The sequence below is a fragment of the Leuciscus leuciscus genome (genome assembly GCF_965113295.1).
Source record: "Leuciscus leuciscus genome assembly, chromosome: 19".
In the NCBI taxonomy this organism is placed as follows: domain Eukaryota; kingdom Metazoa; phylum Chordata; class Actinopteri; order Cypriniformes; family Leuciscidae; genus Leuciscus; species Leuciscus leuciscus.
In genome coordinates, this window is record NC_138743.1 from 38,337,266 (window position 1) to 38,356,809 (window position 19,544).

The following is a 19,544-nucleotide window of genomic DNA, read 5'->3' on the forward strand; positions in this document are numbered from 1 at the left end:
ATGTTGACAGCTATGGCTATAAAGACAAAACAATCTCTGTTACTTTAAACTATCCTTGTATCTCTGTAAAGCCGCTTTGGAACAATCTGCATTGTTAAAAGCGCTATATAAATGAAGATGACTTGACTTGACTTGACCTTTCTATTTTGAGTACTGAACAGCTCTCCATCTTTCACGTTCTACTGATTTAATGCTTTAATGACGGACATGTTTGATGCTTTCACTCGAATCACATTGTGATTTCTCACAGCTTTAATGCAGTGGACTATGATGTAAAGTGGTCAGTAAAGAAACTTTATGACACTGGGTTTTTCTGAAGGGTTTTTCTAGCTCTCTCAGACCCTTGGGATTCTCATGGTACGGGAAGAGAGTCCTTCACATCAGTCTGAACACTTCCACATGAACCGGCCCTCCAAGAGACTAAATCCATCAAGCCGAGTTCCTCGGTGACAGGAGAAGATTTAGTGCTGTGCCATCCGTGAAGATGACCGGGGTTTGCCGAGGAGCTTGGCATTATAAAGTGCTGTGGCCAGCATATTGTCTGCCATGTGTAATCTAATATAGCCATTGCTGAATAATTCATGTGTCTCCAGAGCTCTGAGCACCTGGCCCTAATTCATCATCTACTGTCCGTGTGCTGATCATACGCAACACTTTGATCAGTGACTAATGTAATCTTCCCTTAAATAGAGCATTGAATAATCAATGTGCCCACAGCAGATGGTGTCAATCGCAGGCTAGTTCAGCTGTGTGTGTGCTGGTGTACGAGTCTCTGAAGGAAACATGTATCTGTGCTGATGTCCATCATTAGAGATCTCCTGCTGTCATACACATCATCACAGAGCCATCGTGCTCACGAGATCTCCATCACATCCGAGTCTGCGTCTGAAAGCTGAGGCAGCTGACGGACTCGTGAGTTATCATATGAATATCATACATTACAGACGGGGTTTGAGATTAACTTTCACTCACCTGCCAATTTGGCTACTTATTCTTTGGTTACCAGCCATTCAGAATTTCTTCTAACCAAACAACTGGTCAAAACAACCCCAGAAATAAAACAGATTATCAAAATCACTTCTGAAATTTAATTTCAAACTCTGATTACAGAGAAATACCGTAATAATGAGCTTTTCAAATGTAAATCAAGCACTCAAGTGCACACATAAAGTTTGCTGCAGCACACCGGCTAAAGTATTGATGATGAATGTGTCAGAAGAAATAACAGAAATGAGACCTGAACATTTTAATAATTCATTAAAGCTGCTCTAAGCGATGTTGCGTGACGTCACTTCTTGTTGACATTCGAAGTATTGTCAAACAAAACAGAGACCATCTCGACCCTCCCTCCTCCTCATCCCGGCCCCTCCCTCCTCCTCATCCCGGCCCCTCCCTCCTCCTCATCCCGGCCCCTCCCCCCCCTCCTTTAAGAATATACATTTTTAACGTTAGTCGTTGTCTACGACATCTCTCCTCTAGCTAGCTTCCCTCTTCATGCTTCTCTCTCCCCCACACACCTCTGTTCATGTGCACACGCACTAACCCCCCACCCCCACCCCCAAATCATTCTCGTCGGTTATTGGCTGGAACACTGTTTGTTATGTTTCGTGGTCCAGGCTGGGCCAGTTTGTTGTTGTTGCAGTTTGTGGAGGCTGGGCTGTCTGCAGAGACCGCGTGTCTTTACAGTGTGTTCAGGGGACCGGCAGCTAGCGGATAGTGAGGAGATGTTTGCTGGATGTGACAAAAAATGTTTTGGCCTAAAAAACGTGTGGCATCGCTTAGAGCACCTTTAATTTTTTATTCAATTAATCAATTAATTAAAATTAAACAAATTTAATCAATCCTTCTTCCAAAACATGTTTTTGTCTTCCCCTGATTCACTATGGTAAGCCTATTGTACATGTTTATATTTTAGACCTCACTGGGTAATTGCATACATGCGTCACTCGTTCGTGTGTGTCTCGTCATATCCGTAAACAGAGTAAAGGTGCTTGACTCGTGTCTGGTGCGGGAGTGGCAGAGGTTAGTTGTTGCAATGAGAGAAAATGATTGACATGGAGCTGCTAAATCTCCAACCCCCGGGGAATCCCACGTTTAGGAGAGTCTGCTGGAGAAAACAACGAGACAGAGCTCGTAATAAAACAAGAATCAACAAGCAATGGACTCCTTCCCTGTTCTCTCCAAGGGACTTTGTGGATGTTTCCGCTTCTCTATCGTCTGCCGTGTCTCTTAGTGGGTAAAGCTACAGGAATGTCTTCAGCTGGTCAGCTTGAGATCCTGTCAGTGTAAACTGGTTATTTCTCAGAAGCCTAGTAGTGAGTGTTGATCAGCAGGATAATCTCTCTCACTTTTTGTAGTTGAGAAAGAGTCACGCAGAGCCGAAGCTCAACAAAAACAATGTTCTTCTGCAAAATGCATACAGTTTTGTTTTTCAACCACTAAAGGGCCAAAAGTTACGTAATGTACCTTTAATAAACTCGTGTTTTCTGAGTGTCGGCTGCAAAGATGAAGTTGACGACGCTGACTCTCATCTCCGCAGAATAGTGGATAAGCCAATAGAGAAATGTTGGACTGTTGAGTTAGGACTTGTTCATGTTTAGTTTGCTTGGTGACTTCATTCGGGGACAGGATAGGGGTCGTAATAGCAGATGTTCTTTCTTTTACTCTGTCGATTCTTTGCTACTTATGCCTCATTTTTCAAAAAAGTGATTTCATTTTAAGTTGTCTTTCCCTGTTTTATTCTTATAAATCTTATGGCTGGTGCCCTTAAACTCTTTACGGGGAATGTCCAATGGATTGGTCATGTAATAAAAAGGTAATAAATGTTAACCCATTTGAAAAAACAACAATCCGCATAGCACTGCTTCAGGAAACAAAACTGTCTGACACTGAACATTCGGAGCGACAGACTGGACAGGTCAAGTTTACTCTTCCTCCTACTCTCAGAATAAAAGAGGTGTTGCCATTCTTATAAATGAACATCTGCCTTTTATTCTGGAACATAAAGAATTAGATCCCGAAGGGAGATTTATTTTGAGTACAGGCTCAATTTTCAAACATCATATAACTAATTTCAATGTTTATGCGCTAAAACTATGATTCACCAAATTTTATATGGGTGATTTTATTGTTTAATTATCATTGTAAAGGCTTGGGTTTTCTGGCTGGTGACTTTAATTGCATAATGAAAGCTTCTCTAGACAAATCTTCCTCTACAAATGTATCAAACCCCAGATCATCTACGGTGTTCAATAATTTAAGCAGGGATACATGTTTTATAGATAAATGGTTGCAGTTGAATGCTAAAGTGAGAGACTACACGTTTTACTCACACCCGCTTAATTGTGCACATTTCACCTATTCTTTTATTCCTAAACAATTTTTGCATGCAGTTCAGTGTTGCCAAATTCAATCTACCATTTTATCAGATCATGCACCAGTGCATTTGCAGATTGATTGTACTTTCAGCATTCCTAGAACTCCATATTTAAAAGGTTTAGTACGTCTCTTCTAAATATTGATCCTTTTTGCTCTTTTGTCATGGACATTTTATCACAATTTTGTCTGGATAACAGAGTAAGTGTCAGTAACAGATAACAGAGACTCCCCAGTGTCTTCAGCTGTGATGTGGGATGCATCTAAAGCCATGTTACGTGGTCATCTTATTTCTTACACTTCCCACCTCAGGAGAGCTTGAGATAGCAATAAGAAAATAAGTTATTAGGCTAGAGCAAATACACAAGCAATTCCCTATAGTTTCAAATCTCAAAACATGGGTGAATGCAAGGTCCAAATTGAATATGGATCACACTCCCCATATTCAAAAGATATTGCTTTTCACTAAACAAAAATATTACGAATTTGGTAACAAGTCCAGTCGTTTGCTTGCTCACCAACTAAAGAATCACAATAATGATTGTTAAATGAATACGATACAGAATGCAGGTGGTGACATCTCAAGCGATCCCTTGATTATAAATAGTTTTTAAGAGATTTTTATAAATCTCTTTATAGGTCAGAAGCGATGGATTTGAGTATTGCTGCCTATATAAATTATATTTCACTAACTTTTATTACAGAAGAGTATAACCTATCATAAACCGATCAGGGTGTGCAGCGCCAGTTCAAGTCGAACAAGCCTAATGACTAAACAAGAGGGCGTGGCAATTGGAAACAAGAAGGCATGAACAGAAGAGCACATGGCCAACACAAACACAGAGCCATGTGTTCAAGCACAACACAAACATAGACACGTTAAACAAACACCAGTCTGACAGAACTGTCCGAGGAGAACCCTGACACGGCTCTTCCCAAAGTTATCAGTTCTGATCCGGCAGGTTTCCTGAAATCCAGGTGTGGAACGGATAATGTACGTCTTGCTCTCAATGCCATACACTACTTTAATATAAAAAAATAAAGCGATGATTTTAATCTTTAAATACATTTATTCAAAGAACATTCAAATGCCATTCATACAGACAATGACTTGAATACAGTTGTGATATGTTGTGATGTGGGGCTTGAAGCCAAAATGTCTAAAGAATGTTTGAATCATGATAATTATTTTTAAAAACAAAGATCAAGATCAAGGGGAAATATTTTATTACTTTTTACTTGTCTGAACACCACTTGACTGAATCAACTTTTTTGTAAAAAAACAAACACTCAAATTAAAAGAATCCAGCATGAACACAAGAGTTCATCTCTGAGACCCCGGCCTCTGCTTTCCACACGAGATACCAGACGCATTATTCATCATCTCTAACATCTTCATTGTCATGGCCTCGTCTATCAGACGCCGCTGTGTTTGTTGTGTCTGGCTCACAGTGGAGCGATGACAGGGGGAATGAGCTTTGGAAACTCAGTGACGTGCTGGGGTCGTGACCTCGTGACATCATGACAATGCTTTCACATCTCTAAGATTCTCTCTGAACGTTTTATTTCATCCCCTTCAGTTTATCTGTCGAACCATACGACTTTCAAAACGACTTACAAAACGACTTTTTTGACCCAGATACCAATTCTTTATTTATACAGTCCTTTTTATTACTGGCTAAAATGTATTCTGCTGAGGTGGTCTGATCCCCAGCTTCCATCGGTTTCCATGTGGACATCTCAGGATTCAGCCTTTTTTCCTTTGGAGAAACTAACCAGGGGCCGGTTTCACAAACATAGACTTTGACTATGGCTTAGATATAGTAGATAGTCAGACTTCAGATAGACATCTAAATCAGACCTTAAGACTCTGACTATCTTAAGTAGGACTACACTGCAATGCATTCTGGGTAAATTAAGACACTTTTCAAAACAAAAAACATGGCGGATCAAGTAAGCGCATTCAACCGCTCAGTGCAGTTTACCCCAGCGGATAATATGTGTTTGTTGGAGGAGTATAACAGTTACAAGGAAAATTAGTGGAGAATGTAGTAACAAGAAGAAATGTTTAATTTGGAAAAAGATTGCTACGACAGTTAACAGCGTTAATACGACCGCTGAGCGTAGCGTTAAAGACGTACAGAAAAGATACAAAAACATGATACAAAAAATAAATATTTAAGAGGAAATATTCCCTTCTCATAGCTCTCTCCATAACGTCGTCAGCAAACCACAAATTATGAGCCATTTTCCCTTTTCTTTTGGCTGTTTGTAATGTAACTGATTGTTACTGCTGGTTGCCAAGGTAACAGAGTCTTAGACCTAAGTTAGCCTGGGGGTAAGGGGTCTGGGGGTAAGTTAGCCTGGGGATAAGGGGTCTTAGACCTAAGTTTAGCCTGGGGGTAAGGGGTCTGGGGGTAAGTTAGCCTGGGGGTAAGGGGTCTGGGGGTAAGTTAGTCTGGGGGTAAGGGGTCTGGGGGTAAGTTAGCCTGGGGGTAAGGGGTCTGGGGGTAAGTTAGCCTGGGGGTAAGGGGTCTAGGGGTAAGTTAGACTGGGGGTAAGGGGTCTGGGGGTAAGTTAGTCTGGGGGTAAGGGGTCTGGGGGTAAGTTAGCCTGGGGGTAAGGGGTCTGGGGGTAAGTTAGCCTGGGGGTAAGGGGTCTGGGGGTAAGTTAGCCTGGGGGTAAGGGGTCTGGGGGTAAGTTAGCCTGGGGGTAAGGGGTCTGGGGGTAAGTTAGCCTGGGGGTAAGGGGTCTGGGGGTAAGTTAGTCTGGGGGTAAGGGGTCTGGGGGTAAGTTAGCCTGGGGGTAAGGGGTCTAATTTTTCTTGGTCTAAATTAGGTCAGTCTTTATTTTTGTGAAACAGTCTAACTTGCATTAGACTAGTCTATGAGCAAATTTTAGACTTGTCTATCACTATAGACCGGTCTAAAATAGCTTTGTGAAACCGGCCCCTGGTCTTATCACAAGTTTGGAGAAACTAACCTGATCTTAATCACAAGTCGGACAAAGTTAGGAGACTATAGAAACCCGTGCATTCTTTTCTACAGAAACTCTGACCTGTTTCAAGAGGACTATGGATTTTTATTTCCTTTTCTTTTTCTGTCATGTTTCTGAATCATTTATGTAGGAAGAAATGTATACTTTTTTATATGTAATTGTTTTATCTCAGTGCTTTGGGTTTAAAACCTGATGAACACAGTTAAGTTAATCAGAGCTGATAAAAAATGACAGTGATTTTTAAACCCACTAAACTGAACAGAATCTGATATCAGTCAGTTTTACACTTTTACTCCGGTAAAATGTGTTAACCTGCAATTATTACTTTAAAGAGTTTTTACTTGATTTAATTTAGTTATTTGGTTTGTATAAATGAATGTATATCGGTTGATTTATCAATATTGAATAATATTTGTGACTGAATACAACCAGTTAATTTTAATGTTATAATGTTTAGGTTATTCTTTTCTCAGTGATTCTCAGTGTTATAATGACAGGCCACGGTCTAAAACTGTCTGTAAGTGAGTCTGTCATTAAAACCACACTCGTGTGTGTTCAATGGGGTGAGCTTCACAAAACCTGTCATAAACCTTGTCATATTTCACCCCAAAATTAAAAGAAATATGAGAAATTAAAATGTTCTTATAGAAAATGAATCATTGTGATTTGTTGAACTGAATTTGATAAAGAAATGTTAAAATAATTTAAATAAAAGAAAATGAGCAGTAACATGATGTTCAATATATTAAATAGTAATGCCAATTAAATGAGTAGCATATTATTATTTTTCTATTTTGAGGTGAAATAAGTCAGAATATAATATAAGTCATCACCTTTTTCTTAATTTGCAGTGTGCATGAAATGAGTGTTGCTCATGAGTGTGTGGACATGATAGTGTTTCAGTCTCTGTCCCCACCAAGTGGATGAGTGAAGAACCTCCAGATATGATTCTTCTATGAGTGAAGAACCTCCAGATATGACTCTTCTATGAGTGAAGAACCTCCAGATATGATTCTTCTATGAGTGAAGAACCTCCAGATATGACTCTTCTATGAGTGAAGAACCTCCAGATATGATCTTCTATGAGTGAAGAACCTCCAGAACCTTCTTCATCTTTCCTGAGACAGTCTGAGAGATGTGAAAGCATTGTCATGATGTCACGAGGTCACGACCCCAGCACTTCACTGAGTTTCCAAAGCTCATTCCCCCTGTCATCGCTCCACTGTGAGCCAGACACAACAAACACAGCGGCGTCTGATAGACGAGGCCATGACAATGAAGATGTTAGAGATGATGAATAATGCGTCTGAGATTTCGAAAGCAGAGGCAGAGGTCTCAGAGATGAACTCTTGTGTTCATGCTGGATTCTTTTATTTTGTGTGTTTGTTTGTTTGTTTTTACTAAAAAAGTTGATTCAGTCAAGTGGTGTTTCAAACAAGTAAAAAGTAATGAAATATTTTCCCTTGATCTTGATCTCAGTCATTATATCAAAAAAAGTTTATTTAAAAAAAAAAATATCATGATTCAAACATTATTTAGACATTTTGGCTTCAAGCCCCACATCAAACCTGAAAACATACAGTACACGACTGTATTCAAGTCATTGTCTGTATGAATAGCATTTTAATATGTTTTGAATAAATGTATTTAGATGAATACACTTAAAGGCACAATATGTATTTTCCGCCGCTAGCGGTCGCTAACCTCTTACAATAACACAGGTGTAGGTTGATGACGCATAAGCGGAATCATGGAACTTGTCGTCATGCGAAGGATTTAATAATGTTTATGGATGAGTGAATACACTGATGTGTTTAGCATGACTGTGGTGTGACGCGGGCGCGAGTGCTAATGAGAGACAGATCTCAGCGCCACACGCGAGTCCCGCGGATATAAACGAACTAACGTACCCGCTAGTGCTGAATAATACTCACACAGGGCAGTTTATTAGATGAAGGGAACGTGTGAGGTAACGCAGCGCTGTCTCACTTGCTCTACACTATCACACTAAACTGCATTTCAGTGTGTTGAAAGTTATAATGTTATTCTGTGTGTTAGTTTGTCTGTATGAGACTAGCAGTGAGCTAGATCAACATTAGCATAACACACTGATCATATTCTAACATTTCATCATGTTGAGCTATATAACATTTAGTTTTATGTACATTTGCTCACCTGTCTAATAAAGTACATGTAAGAGCTCTGTCAAGTCGGAGTTAGTTGCGGACGCTAGCTCTCGGCATCTCGAAAACGCCACGCTGATATTGATCCTCGTTTTAGTTCTCCTATTGTCCCAAAGTCTGCTTGCATTGATCCATAATGTTTGAACGAAACAACACCAGCGTGAGCGCGCCGCTAGACGTTACGCAGTCGTCCACAAGTTACAAAGTTGCACTATTTAAAATTGTGAATTTCTCTGAATTTACAAATTCTTGGAAACAATTAGCATAATGTAATTACACAATTGAACGAAATATATAACACTGTGCAAGTGGTTTTTGGATATTTGAATACAAAAAATTTACATAATGTGCCTTTAAAATTTAAATGAACCCAGACCCAAATGCCAGTCAGCTTATGCAGTTTCTGCACTGTAAAGATGATTTTAGGTAAAGCACAATCCAATCCAAATTTTTGGAAATTAATGGAAAATGTGAAAAGATGGAAAATGGGGGACAAGCAATTTAATTTGAATAAAATTCCCAGTCTTAAGGATTTGTATGTCTTGTTGGGTCTGAATCAGGGTTATTATAGTTAAATGAAACTGAAACATATTCATAACTTGAAAAGAAATAAACGTTAACTGAAATAAAATATAAAACACTTTTGGTATCACTTTACTGTCACATACTGTATAGTTTTTATTCAGTTTTAGTTATTTTAGTACATCCAGTTAAACAATTAAAATGGGAAATGTTGCTTTGACAACTATCTTAAGTAAAAACTTTTTCTTTCTTTTTTTATCAAGCATTTAAAATGTTTTTTAAGGTTTAGTTTAGTTAACTAACCCCGAATTGTAATCCATTACATATCAAACACTTGTCTTTATTTTTTCATGTGTGGAATCGAATAAAAGCCAGTGCACATTTAAACCACGAGTCCTGTCCTGAAGATCCTCTTCCAGCTGTGTTTCCTGGGATCTGCTGTGTTTCCTGGGATCAGCACTGTCTCTGCTCTGTCTCCGCTCGTGAGTTTCAGTGACGGGCTACACTTCTGGACGTGTGTGTGTGTGTGTGTGTGTGTGACGACAGCTGCTTTAGAAAGATCCCACAACTGCCTGTAATGAGTCGGCCTGCGCAAACACGGCTCGCACGGAGGGCTGGATGAGCATAGACTGGATGAGCGCTGCTCGTGGAGAGCTCGAGGTGATTGAGTTATTGTGAGGCTTCAACCTCTTCTCTGACCTCTAGCGACCGGCCGACCTGTCAATCAAACCCGTGAAATCACAGGCAACTGTTGTGTGATTGCTCATTCATGGCGTTATCATTACTGTGATTGCACTGGGACCTGAAGGAGACACCTAAAACACTTGTGTGTTTGTGTGTGAGAGTGAAGAACATGGACAGAAATACACAGTCTCGAGGGAGAGGAAGGACTGGGTGAGTTTATCAACACTCTCTTAGTTATTAACTTTAATTCTGCTGGTTTTATGAATGCTAGTTAGCGAACTACACGTTATCCCTCACATAATGTCAATGTGGTGCTGGCTCATCATGCTGTAATGTTATTGGCCAACACTGTTGTTTGCCATCAGTTGACTTGATGGACACTGGGATGTTTTTTTGTGTGTGTGTGTGTGTGGTTACAATCAGTCAACAGTAGTTTCACTCATATCGGCGGAGCACAACTAGTCATGCATGTTCTGTGAGATCATGTGTGTGTTGGACAGATGATTTACTGAAGAGAATTACTGGCTGAGTTTTGGAGGCGGAGCTCTGACGAGAGGGGTGTGTTTGTTTGGGTTGATTTCAAATATCAACAATGTCCAACAGCGTTTCTGAAAAATAGCTTACCCCACCTTTAAGATCAAATGGTTGATCGGATGGTTAGAGTGGACAGAGAAGGTATCATTGATATATAAGACACTTGTTAACTCATCATCTGTCTGTGTGTTTGACAGGCAGTCGCTGATCCAGCGCAGGAGTCTTCGGGGCTTTAGTCCTGGAGCAGAGCCAGTGGGATTCGGATGGAGATGGAGCGATACCTGGGAGAAAGCGCCGGTGCTCCGGCCAACAGTACCAACAGCACGGCCACACCAGGAGCGGCGTTCCCGGCGGAGGGGCTCTCGCAGCGGTTAGCCGTGGTGGCTCTGCTAGCCCTGCTGACGCTGCTGACGGCCCTGGTGAACGGCGCGGTCATCGCTGCCATCTGCACCACCAAGAAGCTCCACCTCCCGGCGAACTACCTGATCTGCTCGCTGGCCGTCACAGACCTGCTGGTGGCCGTGCTGGTGATGCCCGTCAGCATCTTGTACATCACGGTGGAGGTGTGGCTGCTGGGGCCGTTCGTGTGCGAGGCCTGGCTGAGCGTGGACATGACCTGCTGCACCTGCTCCATCCTGCATCTGTGCGTTATAGCGCTGGACCGCTACTGGGCCATCACTAAAGCCATCGAGTACGCCCGCAAGAGGACGGCCCGGCGCGCCGCCGCCATGGTGGCCACCGTCTGGCTGATCTCTGTCTTCATCTCCATCCCGCCGCTGTTCTGGAGGCAGCGCGGCGACGGATCGCAGCAGTGCATCATCGAGCACGACCACGTGGGCTACACCATTTACTCCACCTTCGGCGCTTTCTACATCCCCATGACTCTGATCCTCATCCTGTACTCGCGCATCTACAGCGCCGCTAAGACGCTGTACCAGAAGCGCGGCTCCTCGCGGCACCTCAGCAGCCGCAGCACCGACAGCCAGATCTCGGTGAACCACTGCCGGGTCACGCACGCCTTCTGCGTCTCGGACGTGTCCAGCTCCGACCCCACCGCGGAGAACACCGCCCGCGCACCGTCCTTCGACACGGAGGCGCCGGAGCTGGACGAGAGGAACCAGATCTGCACGTCTCGGGAGAGGAAGGCGGCGCGGATCCTGGGCCTGATCCTGGGAGCCTTCATCCTGTGCTGGCTGCCGTTCTTCCTGAAGGAGCTGCTGGTGGGGCTGATGCTGCTGAAGCCCTCGCCGCAGGTGTCCGACGCCCTCACCTGGCTGGGCTACGTCAACTCCCTCATCAACCCGCTGCTCTACACCAGCTTCAACGAGGACTTTAAGCAGGCCTTCAAGAGGCTGGTCCGGCGCAAGGAGCACACATAGGCAGCGGCCTAACTGCGATCAGAGCGCTCCGGAAGTTGGATTCATATGTCTAAACGTAGGGAAAGCACACATGATGCAGTGTCCTTGGGAAGAGCGGATTATAGTTTTTTTTTTATAAAATCCAATGAAAAACCACTGTCTGCTTTTCTAGCACATCATCATTTGATTCCTGAGCAACGGCGTGAAAGGCACAGTGGTATTTCTGGAAGTTGGATTCGTACGTCAAAACCATAGATTGTAAAAAAATATGGGCAATGTGTGTGTGACGTCACCCGTAGTGTTTCTGAAGAGTGTTTTTGAAGCCCAAAGTGGGCGGAGCCGGCCGTCGCCATCTTGGCAGCGCGTCACTCGCGGATAAACAGAAATGTGCAGCGAGGCGGATTAGCTGAGGTGACGTGCCGCTAACGCTTGCAGACAAACGGCTAGTAGTGACATCAGCGGCAATCCACCTGTCGCTCAAGTGGCCACGCCCTTAATTATGCAGAACTTTATGGTTTAATATAATTTAAACGGATGAGTTATTAAAACATTCACCCGCCTCACAGTCGTCATGAAGGGCAAAATTAGCTATATAGACCAAAACTACTTTTTGCACCAGACTGTAAACATGTTTTTTCTGCTGTAAAGTTGGGCATTTTAACATGGGGGTTTATGGGTAATGACCCTCTTCTGCAGCCGGGCTCTAGTGGCCAGTCGATGAACTGCAGTTGTTGAATCAGGAGAGAGACGGGAAGGTTGCCGCTTGATCTAAACGTCCAGCAAGAATAGGGAAAGCACATATGATGCAGTGTCCTTGGGAAGAGCTGATTACATTTTTTAAATAAAATCCAATGAAAAACCACTGTCTGCTTTTCTAGCACATCATCATTTGATTCCTGAGCGACGGCGTGTAAAGCACAGTGGTATTTCCCCTACAGCGTACTTCCTCCTGACACTGGAGTGTGGACGGGACACATCCAAAGGGCTCGTTCTGTGTTTTTATATGTAACTAATAGGTCATTATTTCATTCTCATTCTTGGCTGAAGCATTTGATTGGTCAAATCTGTGTAGTGCAACATGAGTCATCAACATTATAAACTGTTTTCCAGGAGGAGAAAGACAAATAAAAATACTTGTAATACTAGTTTACTTTTTTTTTTACGTTGATGAACTTTAAGTTTAACATTTGGATTGCATGCAGAGTTTTCAGGTCTGTGTATCAAATCTAGCCCACATATAAAGTCTCAACATATGCCACTCCTGTACCTGAAACACATGAATTACAGCCACAGGCATGTGTTATACACTATTTAAACTTGAAAATCACTATATAGTAGTAAACATAAAATATAATTTATGCAATACTTCAACCTTTAACTCGCAGGAAAACAATCAACCCCAATTTAAACTGTTACCTCAAACACTACAACATTATCACACTCAAAATCATGCATCTCGAAACACACTTGAGCATCAGTAACTCGGGCAGCTTGGGTGTGGGGTTCAGTTCCCATCATGCATCGCGGCTGAAATAATAATGATTGATTTTATTGTTTATGAACTTTATTGTTTGTGTTATTGCAATGGTGTTGTTAATCCTGGCTCAGGGACCAAACCAACAGTTGAGCTGAAACTGCTCTGAGATGAAGTCACATGACGGTTTTTTGATGTGCATCAAGAGATTTATTTGGTAAATGTGTTTCCATCATAGTTTATGCGCATGTCGTCTTATTGGATAAAAAAACTATCCACATTTTTTGTATTTATTTATTCATTTTATTTATTTATTTATTTTGAAGCCATATTCCAAAATTCGCATAAAAATAGGTGGCTGGAAGCTTAGCTAGAGTCATTAACCGCGTTTCCATTACAGATTTCCGCAAAACTTTTGCGATATTTTCTAAATGTTGATAAAAACCAACTCCGAAATGACGCCGTTTCCATTAACCGATGAAATGCGACTAAAACGTAATTTTTCCTCCTGCAATAATCATTCCACAAATCATGCCGTCGGATGTTAGTAGGTTTACGTATATCCCAGCCACCGCTGGAAGGAGACGTATGTGTTTTATCCAGCATTAATGGCCAGGAAAGACCTTTACACCTGTGAGCGGCTCATATGAGGAGTTTCTGGGTGTTTCTCCCTCATTTCTGCTTCAAGCTCTCGATAAATTGTAGCATTTCTTTGTTGTTTAGAATCCAGTATCCAGTTTTGTCTTTTATGAGTTTAATAAAGAACTCTGTCTCATCTTCTGTCCAAACACACCGCGTCATCTTTAAGTAATGATGTTACATACGCCAGGTGACCTGAGAGTAAATGCAACAACAAAAAAACGTTTTAATTGCAGTTTTGTGAAATATTCCTTTTTCGAATTGCCTGATAAACCACTTCATGTAAGAGTAACAACTTTTTTGCAAAATATCAGAGTTTTTACGAAATTGACGTGTTTCAATTGGCCGTATTTTGAATTCGCAATTTCAGTTTGCACAGTTTGAAGGTTAATGTAAACATGGCTACTGTGGTTTGAGTTTTGGAGGAGAACGCTTCAGGAGAGATCTCTCTCTTTGGCATGTGTTGGAGGGAGGTGTTTCACTCACACCTGCACACCTGTACCTGTCTATTGGTGGATGGGTTTGATCAACTCATAGATCACAGCTCATGTCAGAACAGTGTGCAGCAGGATTGTGTTCTTGACCTCCAACACTCAAACTACAGTGATGCCGTGGTGCATGATGGGAAGCGAGCCGCGCTCCTGAGACTTAAGTGCAAATAACATGCTTGTGTGGTACGACATCTGAAGTGCTAAACTTGAGTGTGTTCAGTAAAGAGCTGTTTTCCCAGAAGGGTTAGGGTTTACAGTAGGGTTTACAGTAGGGTTAGGGTTTACAGTAGGGTTTACAGTAGGGTTTATAGAGAGCGAGCAGTTACTCCCACAGTACAGAGGCCTTGTCCACACACACACACTTGCGGTCTTGGCCACTTGAGAGCGCATGCGACAGGAAGAAAGTGCTCAAGACTGTCCCATGTCTTAACAATGCCAAAGTGCTCTTAATGCACACTAAACACACACTATCTCCGACACCGCTCCGGAGCGTTATTCCAGGCTAAGCGTATCCCATCATGCATTATGTTCGGGAACTCGTGTGCCACATTCCACTCTAAATTAAATTAATTAGATGCATATGATTTGACAGTAAAAACATAAAGTGTTGAGTATGGTGTGTGTGGAGGCCTGTTTTATACAACATTTGCAACTGTTTTTATCATTTAATTAGAAGCACCACAGTTTTAGATGGTCTTCTGTGAGTTACACAGCGACCACTGACCAGACATGGAGAGGTTTATATTAAAATGCAAAGTATTGAAAATATAATAAATAAAAGCTCTGAAAAAACACTTGCATTTTTTGCAAGACTATGAGTGTGTCCCATTAGGTAATCAAATGATCTACACACACTTGCAGTCTTTACGTCTACTTGAACACTTTGGCCGAATAGAGGAAATGCGTCACGCAAGTAAAAGACCACAAGTGTGTGTGTGTGTGTGTTTGGAGCAGGCAGTGGGAGACGATCCGTGATGTCCTGCTCATGAGACGCTGCAGTGTCGCCCTCATGAGGCCCAGCGCAGACACACACACACACACACACACACACACACACACACTCCTCCAGTGAAGAACAGCGCAGACACACACTCACACACACACACACACACACACACACACACACACACACACACACACACACACACACACACACACACACACACACACACACACACACACACACACACACACACACACACACACACACTCCTCCAGTGAAGAACAGTGCAGACACACACACACACACACACACTTCTCCAGTGAAGGCCAGCGCAGACACACACATGCGCAGACACACACACACACACACACACACACACACACACACACACACACACACTCCTCCAGTGAAGAACAGCGCAGACACACACTCACACACACACACACTCCTCCAGTGTCCAGTGAAGGCCAGCGCAGACACACACACACACACACTCCTCCAGTGAAGGCCATCTGGGTTCAACACAGAAACACAAGGTGTGTGTACAGACTGGGGGGGATTTCTACAATAGAAGACACTGAAGACTGGAGTAATGATGCTGAACGTTCAGCTTTGATCACAGGAATAAATTACACTTTACTGTATATTCACATAGAAAACAGATGATTTACACTGGAATAATATTTCACTGTTTTACTGTATTTCTGATCAAATAAATTCAGCCTGTGTGAGCAGAAGAGACTCTTACAGAAACATTAAAAGAATCGAACTATAGACATGTTCACAGCTAACACACAGACAACCCCACAACACTATCCTTTACTGCACATCTAAACACTTTAGCTGAAATATCAAGTATTAATGCATTATTCAGTCATTTCAATACAACCCAGGTATAGTTCAAAAGCAAAAGTTATGGCTGATCAATCTGACTATGCAGAATATGTCCATGATATGTGTCCTAATATACTGAATAAAACAAAGATAGAAATCACATTAGTTTTCTTTTACCAGAAGTGGACATAGAGGTGCATCTGAATCATTTCTCTACACATTCATCTCTACATAAAACTAATAATGTATGCAAAAATATTCCAGGTGTTTTTTATTTCTCTTAAATAAAACATGTTGGGAATAATGTGTTCATTGATCATCCATCAAGTCATATCTCATACACACAGACATCAGTAAGTATTCGTGGTTTGAGTCAAATGCTTTATATTATTTGATTGAAAAAATCGAATCAGTTTGATCATGTAAAATGCCATAATCGGGCGATACTAATAAAGATACTGAAAAGTGTTTTCTGTGGTAAATGAGTGATAAATACAATCAAAGGTAAAATGATGTGGTTGAAATGGAAAAAAGAGACACTTTTACTAGTCATAAAGGTAGTTTTGACCCCTTCCTCAGCTCTATGATGAACTGCTTTCTTCCTACACGTAATGATCTTACTCATGTGTGTCAACAACACACACACTTTAACAGAGATGAGTCAAAACTTGTGTCATTAATGTGCACATTGAAAGCAGACAGTGAGCAGATTTTAATAGCAGTGTGAGTTTCGTCTTTTTCTGTCTCTGAGATCATATCAGATCAGATCAGTTTAGATCAGATGAGCGGCTGTGAGTTTATCCAGTTACTGTCTTTTAAAGGAACACGCCGACTTTTAGGGACTTCAGCTTATTCCCCGTATCCCCCAGAGTTAGATAAGTCCACACATACCCTTCTCATCTCCGTGCGTGCCGTAACTCTGTCTGACGCACCCACCGCTAGCCTAGCTTAGCACAAAGACTGGATGTAAACGGCTCCAGCTAGCATACTGCTCCTAATAAGTGACAAAATAACGCCAACATTTTCCTATTTACATGTTGTGATTTGTATAGTCACAGCGTGTACAAATAACAAGGTCACATGAGACACAGCCACTATACAAATCACAACATGTAAATAGGAAAATGTTGGCGTTATTTTCTTCATTTATTTATATAGCGCTTTTAACAATGTAGATTGTTCCAAAGCGGCTTTACAGAGATACAAGGATAGTTTAAAGTAACAGAGATTGTCACTTATTGGGAGCAGTATGCTAGCTGGAGCCGTTTACCTCCAGTCTTTGTGCTAAGCTAGGCTAGCGGTGGGTGCGTCAGACAGAGTTACGGCACGCACGGAGATGAGAAGGAGATGAGAAGGAGATGAGAAGGGTATGCAGGGTTGCCAACTCTCACGCATCTGGCTTGACACTCACGCTTTCAGCATCAATCTCACGCTCTCACGCACACTCAAGAAATGTCACGCCAAAATCCACGTTTCTCCCCTCTCAATCCGTTAATTTTCTGTTGATGACTATACTAGACCACATCGTATTAATGACAGGAGAGGAGTTTAAGGCCCACAGCTGTAACATCTGCCTACACCGTTCTCACTGCAGTATTCTTTGATCGTTGATTCGCTGAAACGTCAGTTGCGTGTGAAAAGTTCAGAGAGTTCAGAGCACAGGTTCGGAGTCGGAGCCACTGATGCGCGTTAGAAAGTTTGGATAACAATCAAGGTAAGCAGATAATAAAATGGTGTGCCTTGTCACTACAGACGTAGGCAAGGCAAGTTTATTTATATAGCACATTTCATACACAATGGCAATTCAAAGTGCTTTACATAGAAGAAATTAAAATAATAAAAAGAAATAAGAATAATTAAAACAGTTTAGAAAAATAAAATAAAATACAGTACTTTTAAAAATATTTATAAAATAAAAAATAATTATAGATCTTTCCTTCAAAGGATTCCCTTAAGACTTAAATCTTTCAACCTTCTTTTAACCTTCAATCTTATGACTTCCATCTATCAACTTTCCTTTAACTTTCTTTTCTCCCTCATTTACTCACACGTTCTTTCACTTTCTTTAGCACTGCGTTCACATTCTTTCTCAGACGAAAACTTTAATATCGTCATTTAAATACTGTTCTACTTTCAAACCCACATTAATACACGTCACTTTCACATTATCACTTTCTTTTACACCTTCTGAGTGGGCATTTACAGTTTCGGGCTAAATGCCCTGCTGACATAGGAGAAATTAAAATAATTAAAAGAAATGCGAATAATTAAAACAGTTTAGAAAAATAAAATAAAATACAGTACAGTACAAACAGTCGGACGAACAGCGGCACAGTGCTCATTCAGTAAATGCACAGCTAAACAGAAGTGTTTTGAGTCTGGATTTGAATGTGACCACTGTAGGAGCACATCTGATCTCTTCTGGAAGCTGGTTCCAGCTGTGGCTGGCATAATAGCTAAAAGCAGACTCACCATGTTTAGAGTGAACCCTTGGTATTTCTAGCTGATATGATCCTAATGATCTGAGTGATCTGTTGGGTTTATATTCAGTGAGCATATCTGCAATGTATTGAGGTCCTAGGCCATTGAATGATTTATATACCAGTAATAATACTTTAAAATCAATCCTAAGTTTAACTGGGAGCCAGTGTAAAGACCTGAGGACTGGTGTGATATGTTCATATTTTCTGGTTCTGCTCAGAATCCTAGCGGCAGCGTTCTGTATGAGCTGACACTGTCTTATGGTCTTTTTGTGAAGGCCAGTGAGGAGTCCATTACAATAATCCACCCTGCTGGTGATGAAAGCATGCACAAGTTTCTCTAAGTCTGGAAACAAAGCATCTAATTCTTGCAATATTTTTCAGATGATAGTATGCTGATTTAGTTATTTCTTTGACATGACTACTGAAACTAAGGTCTGACTCTAGTGTCACACCAAGATTCCTGACTTGATGTTTAGTTGTTTGACCCCTAGAGTGAAGGTATGCGTTCACCTTGAGAACCTCATCTTTGTTTCAAAATTGTACATTTTGAAAACACGTTTCCATTCTATTCGGGTTTTTTTAGTTTTTTTTTCATAAATCAGGGTTTATAAGTAAACAAGGACTGATATTTTTAAAATTAGGGTTAGGGTTGCCAAAAATATTATCCACGCGCACACACTGAAATTAGAGTCTCACTCCAACCAAAGTCCCAAAGTTGGCAACCCTGGGTATGTATGGACTTATCTAAATCTGGGGGATACCGTGAATAAGCTAAAGTCCCAAAAAGTCGGCGTGTTCCTTTAATGCTGTAGGAAACAGTTTATCTGAAGAAAAGAGCTACACTTTAAATGGTTACATCGATCTACACTTGATACTTCATGCTGGACACTGACTGGCTTATAAACAAAACGCTGCAAACATAAGTAAAAAATAAATAAAATAAAATCATAAACTCCTGTCACAGTCCATAAGACTTCTAGAACGAAAAAAATCTAGAACGAATTTTAATGTTTCAGGTATTTCCTCC

At 41.4% G+C, this 19,544-nt stretch overlaps 2 protein-coding genes across 2 annotated transcripts in view; one reads left to right on the forward strand and one right to left on the reverse strand.

The window, feature by feature from the left end:
- The window catches only part of htr1e (5-hydroxytryptamine receptor 1E), a 41,345-nt gene extending 28,588 nt beyond the window's left edge, over nucleotides 1-12,757 (forward strand). The window contains exon 2 of the mRNA XM_082147991.1: nucleotides 10,493-12,757. Coding sequence (XP_082004117.1) covers nucleotides 10,559-11,674 — 1,116 coding nt within the window. The 5' untranslated portion in view covers nucleotides 10,493-10,558 and the 3' untranslated portion in view covers nucleotides 11,675-12,757. The remainder of the gene's footprint in view (nucleotides 1-10,492) is intronic.
- LOC309482544 (uncharacterized protein) overlaps nucleotides 1-19,544 on the reverse strand; it is a 332,446-nt gene that overhangs the window by 151,329 nt on the left and 161,573 nt on the right. The window lies entirely within an intron of this gene.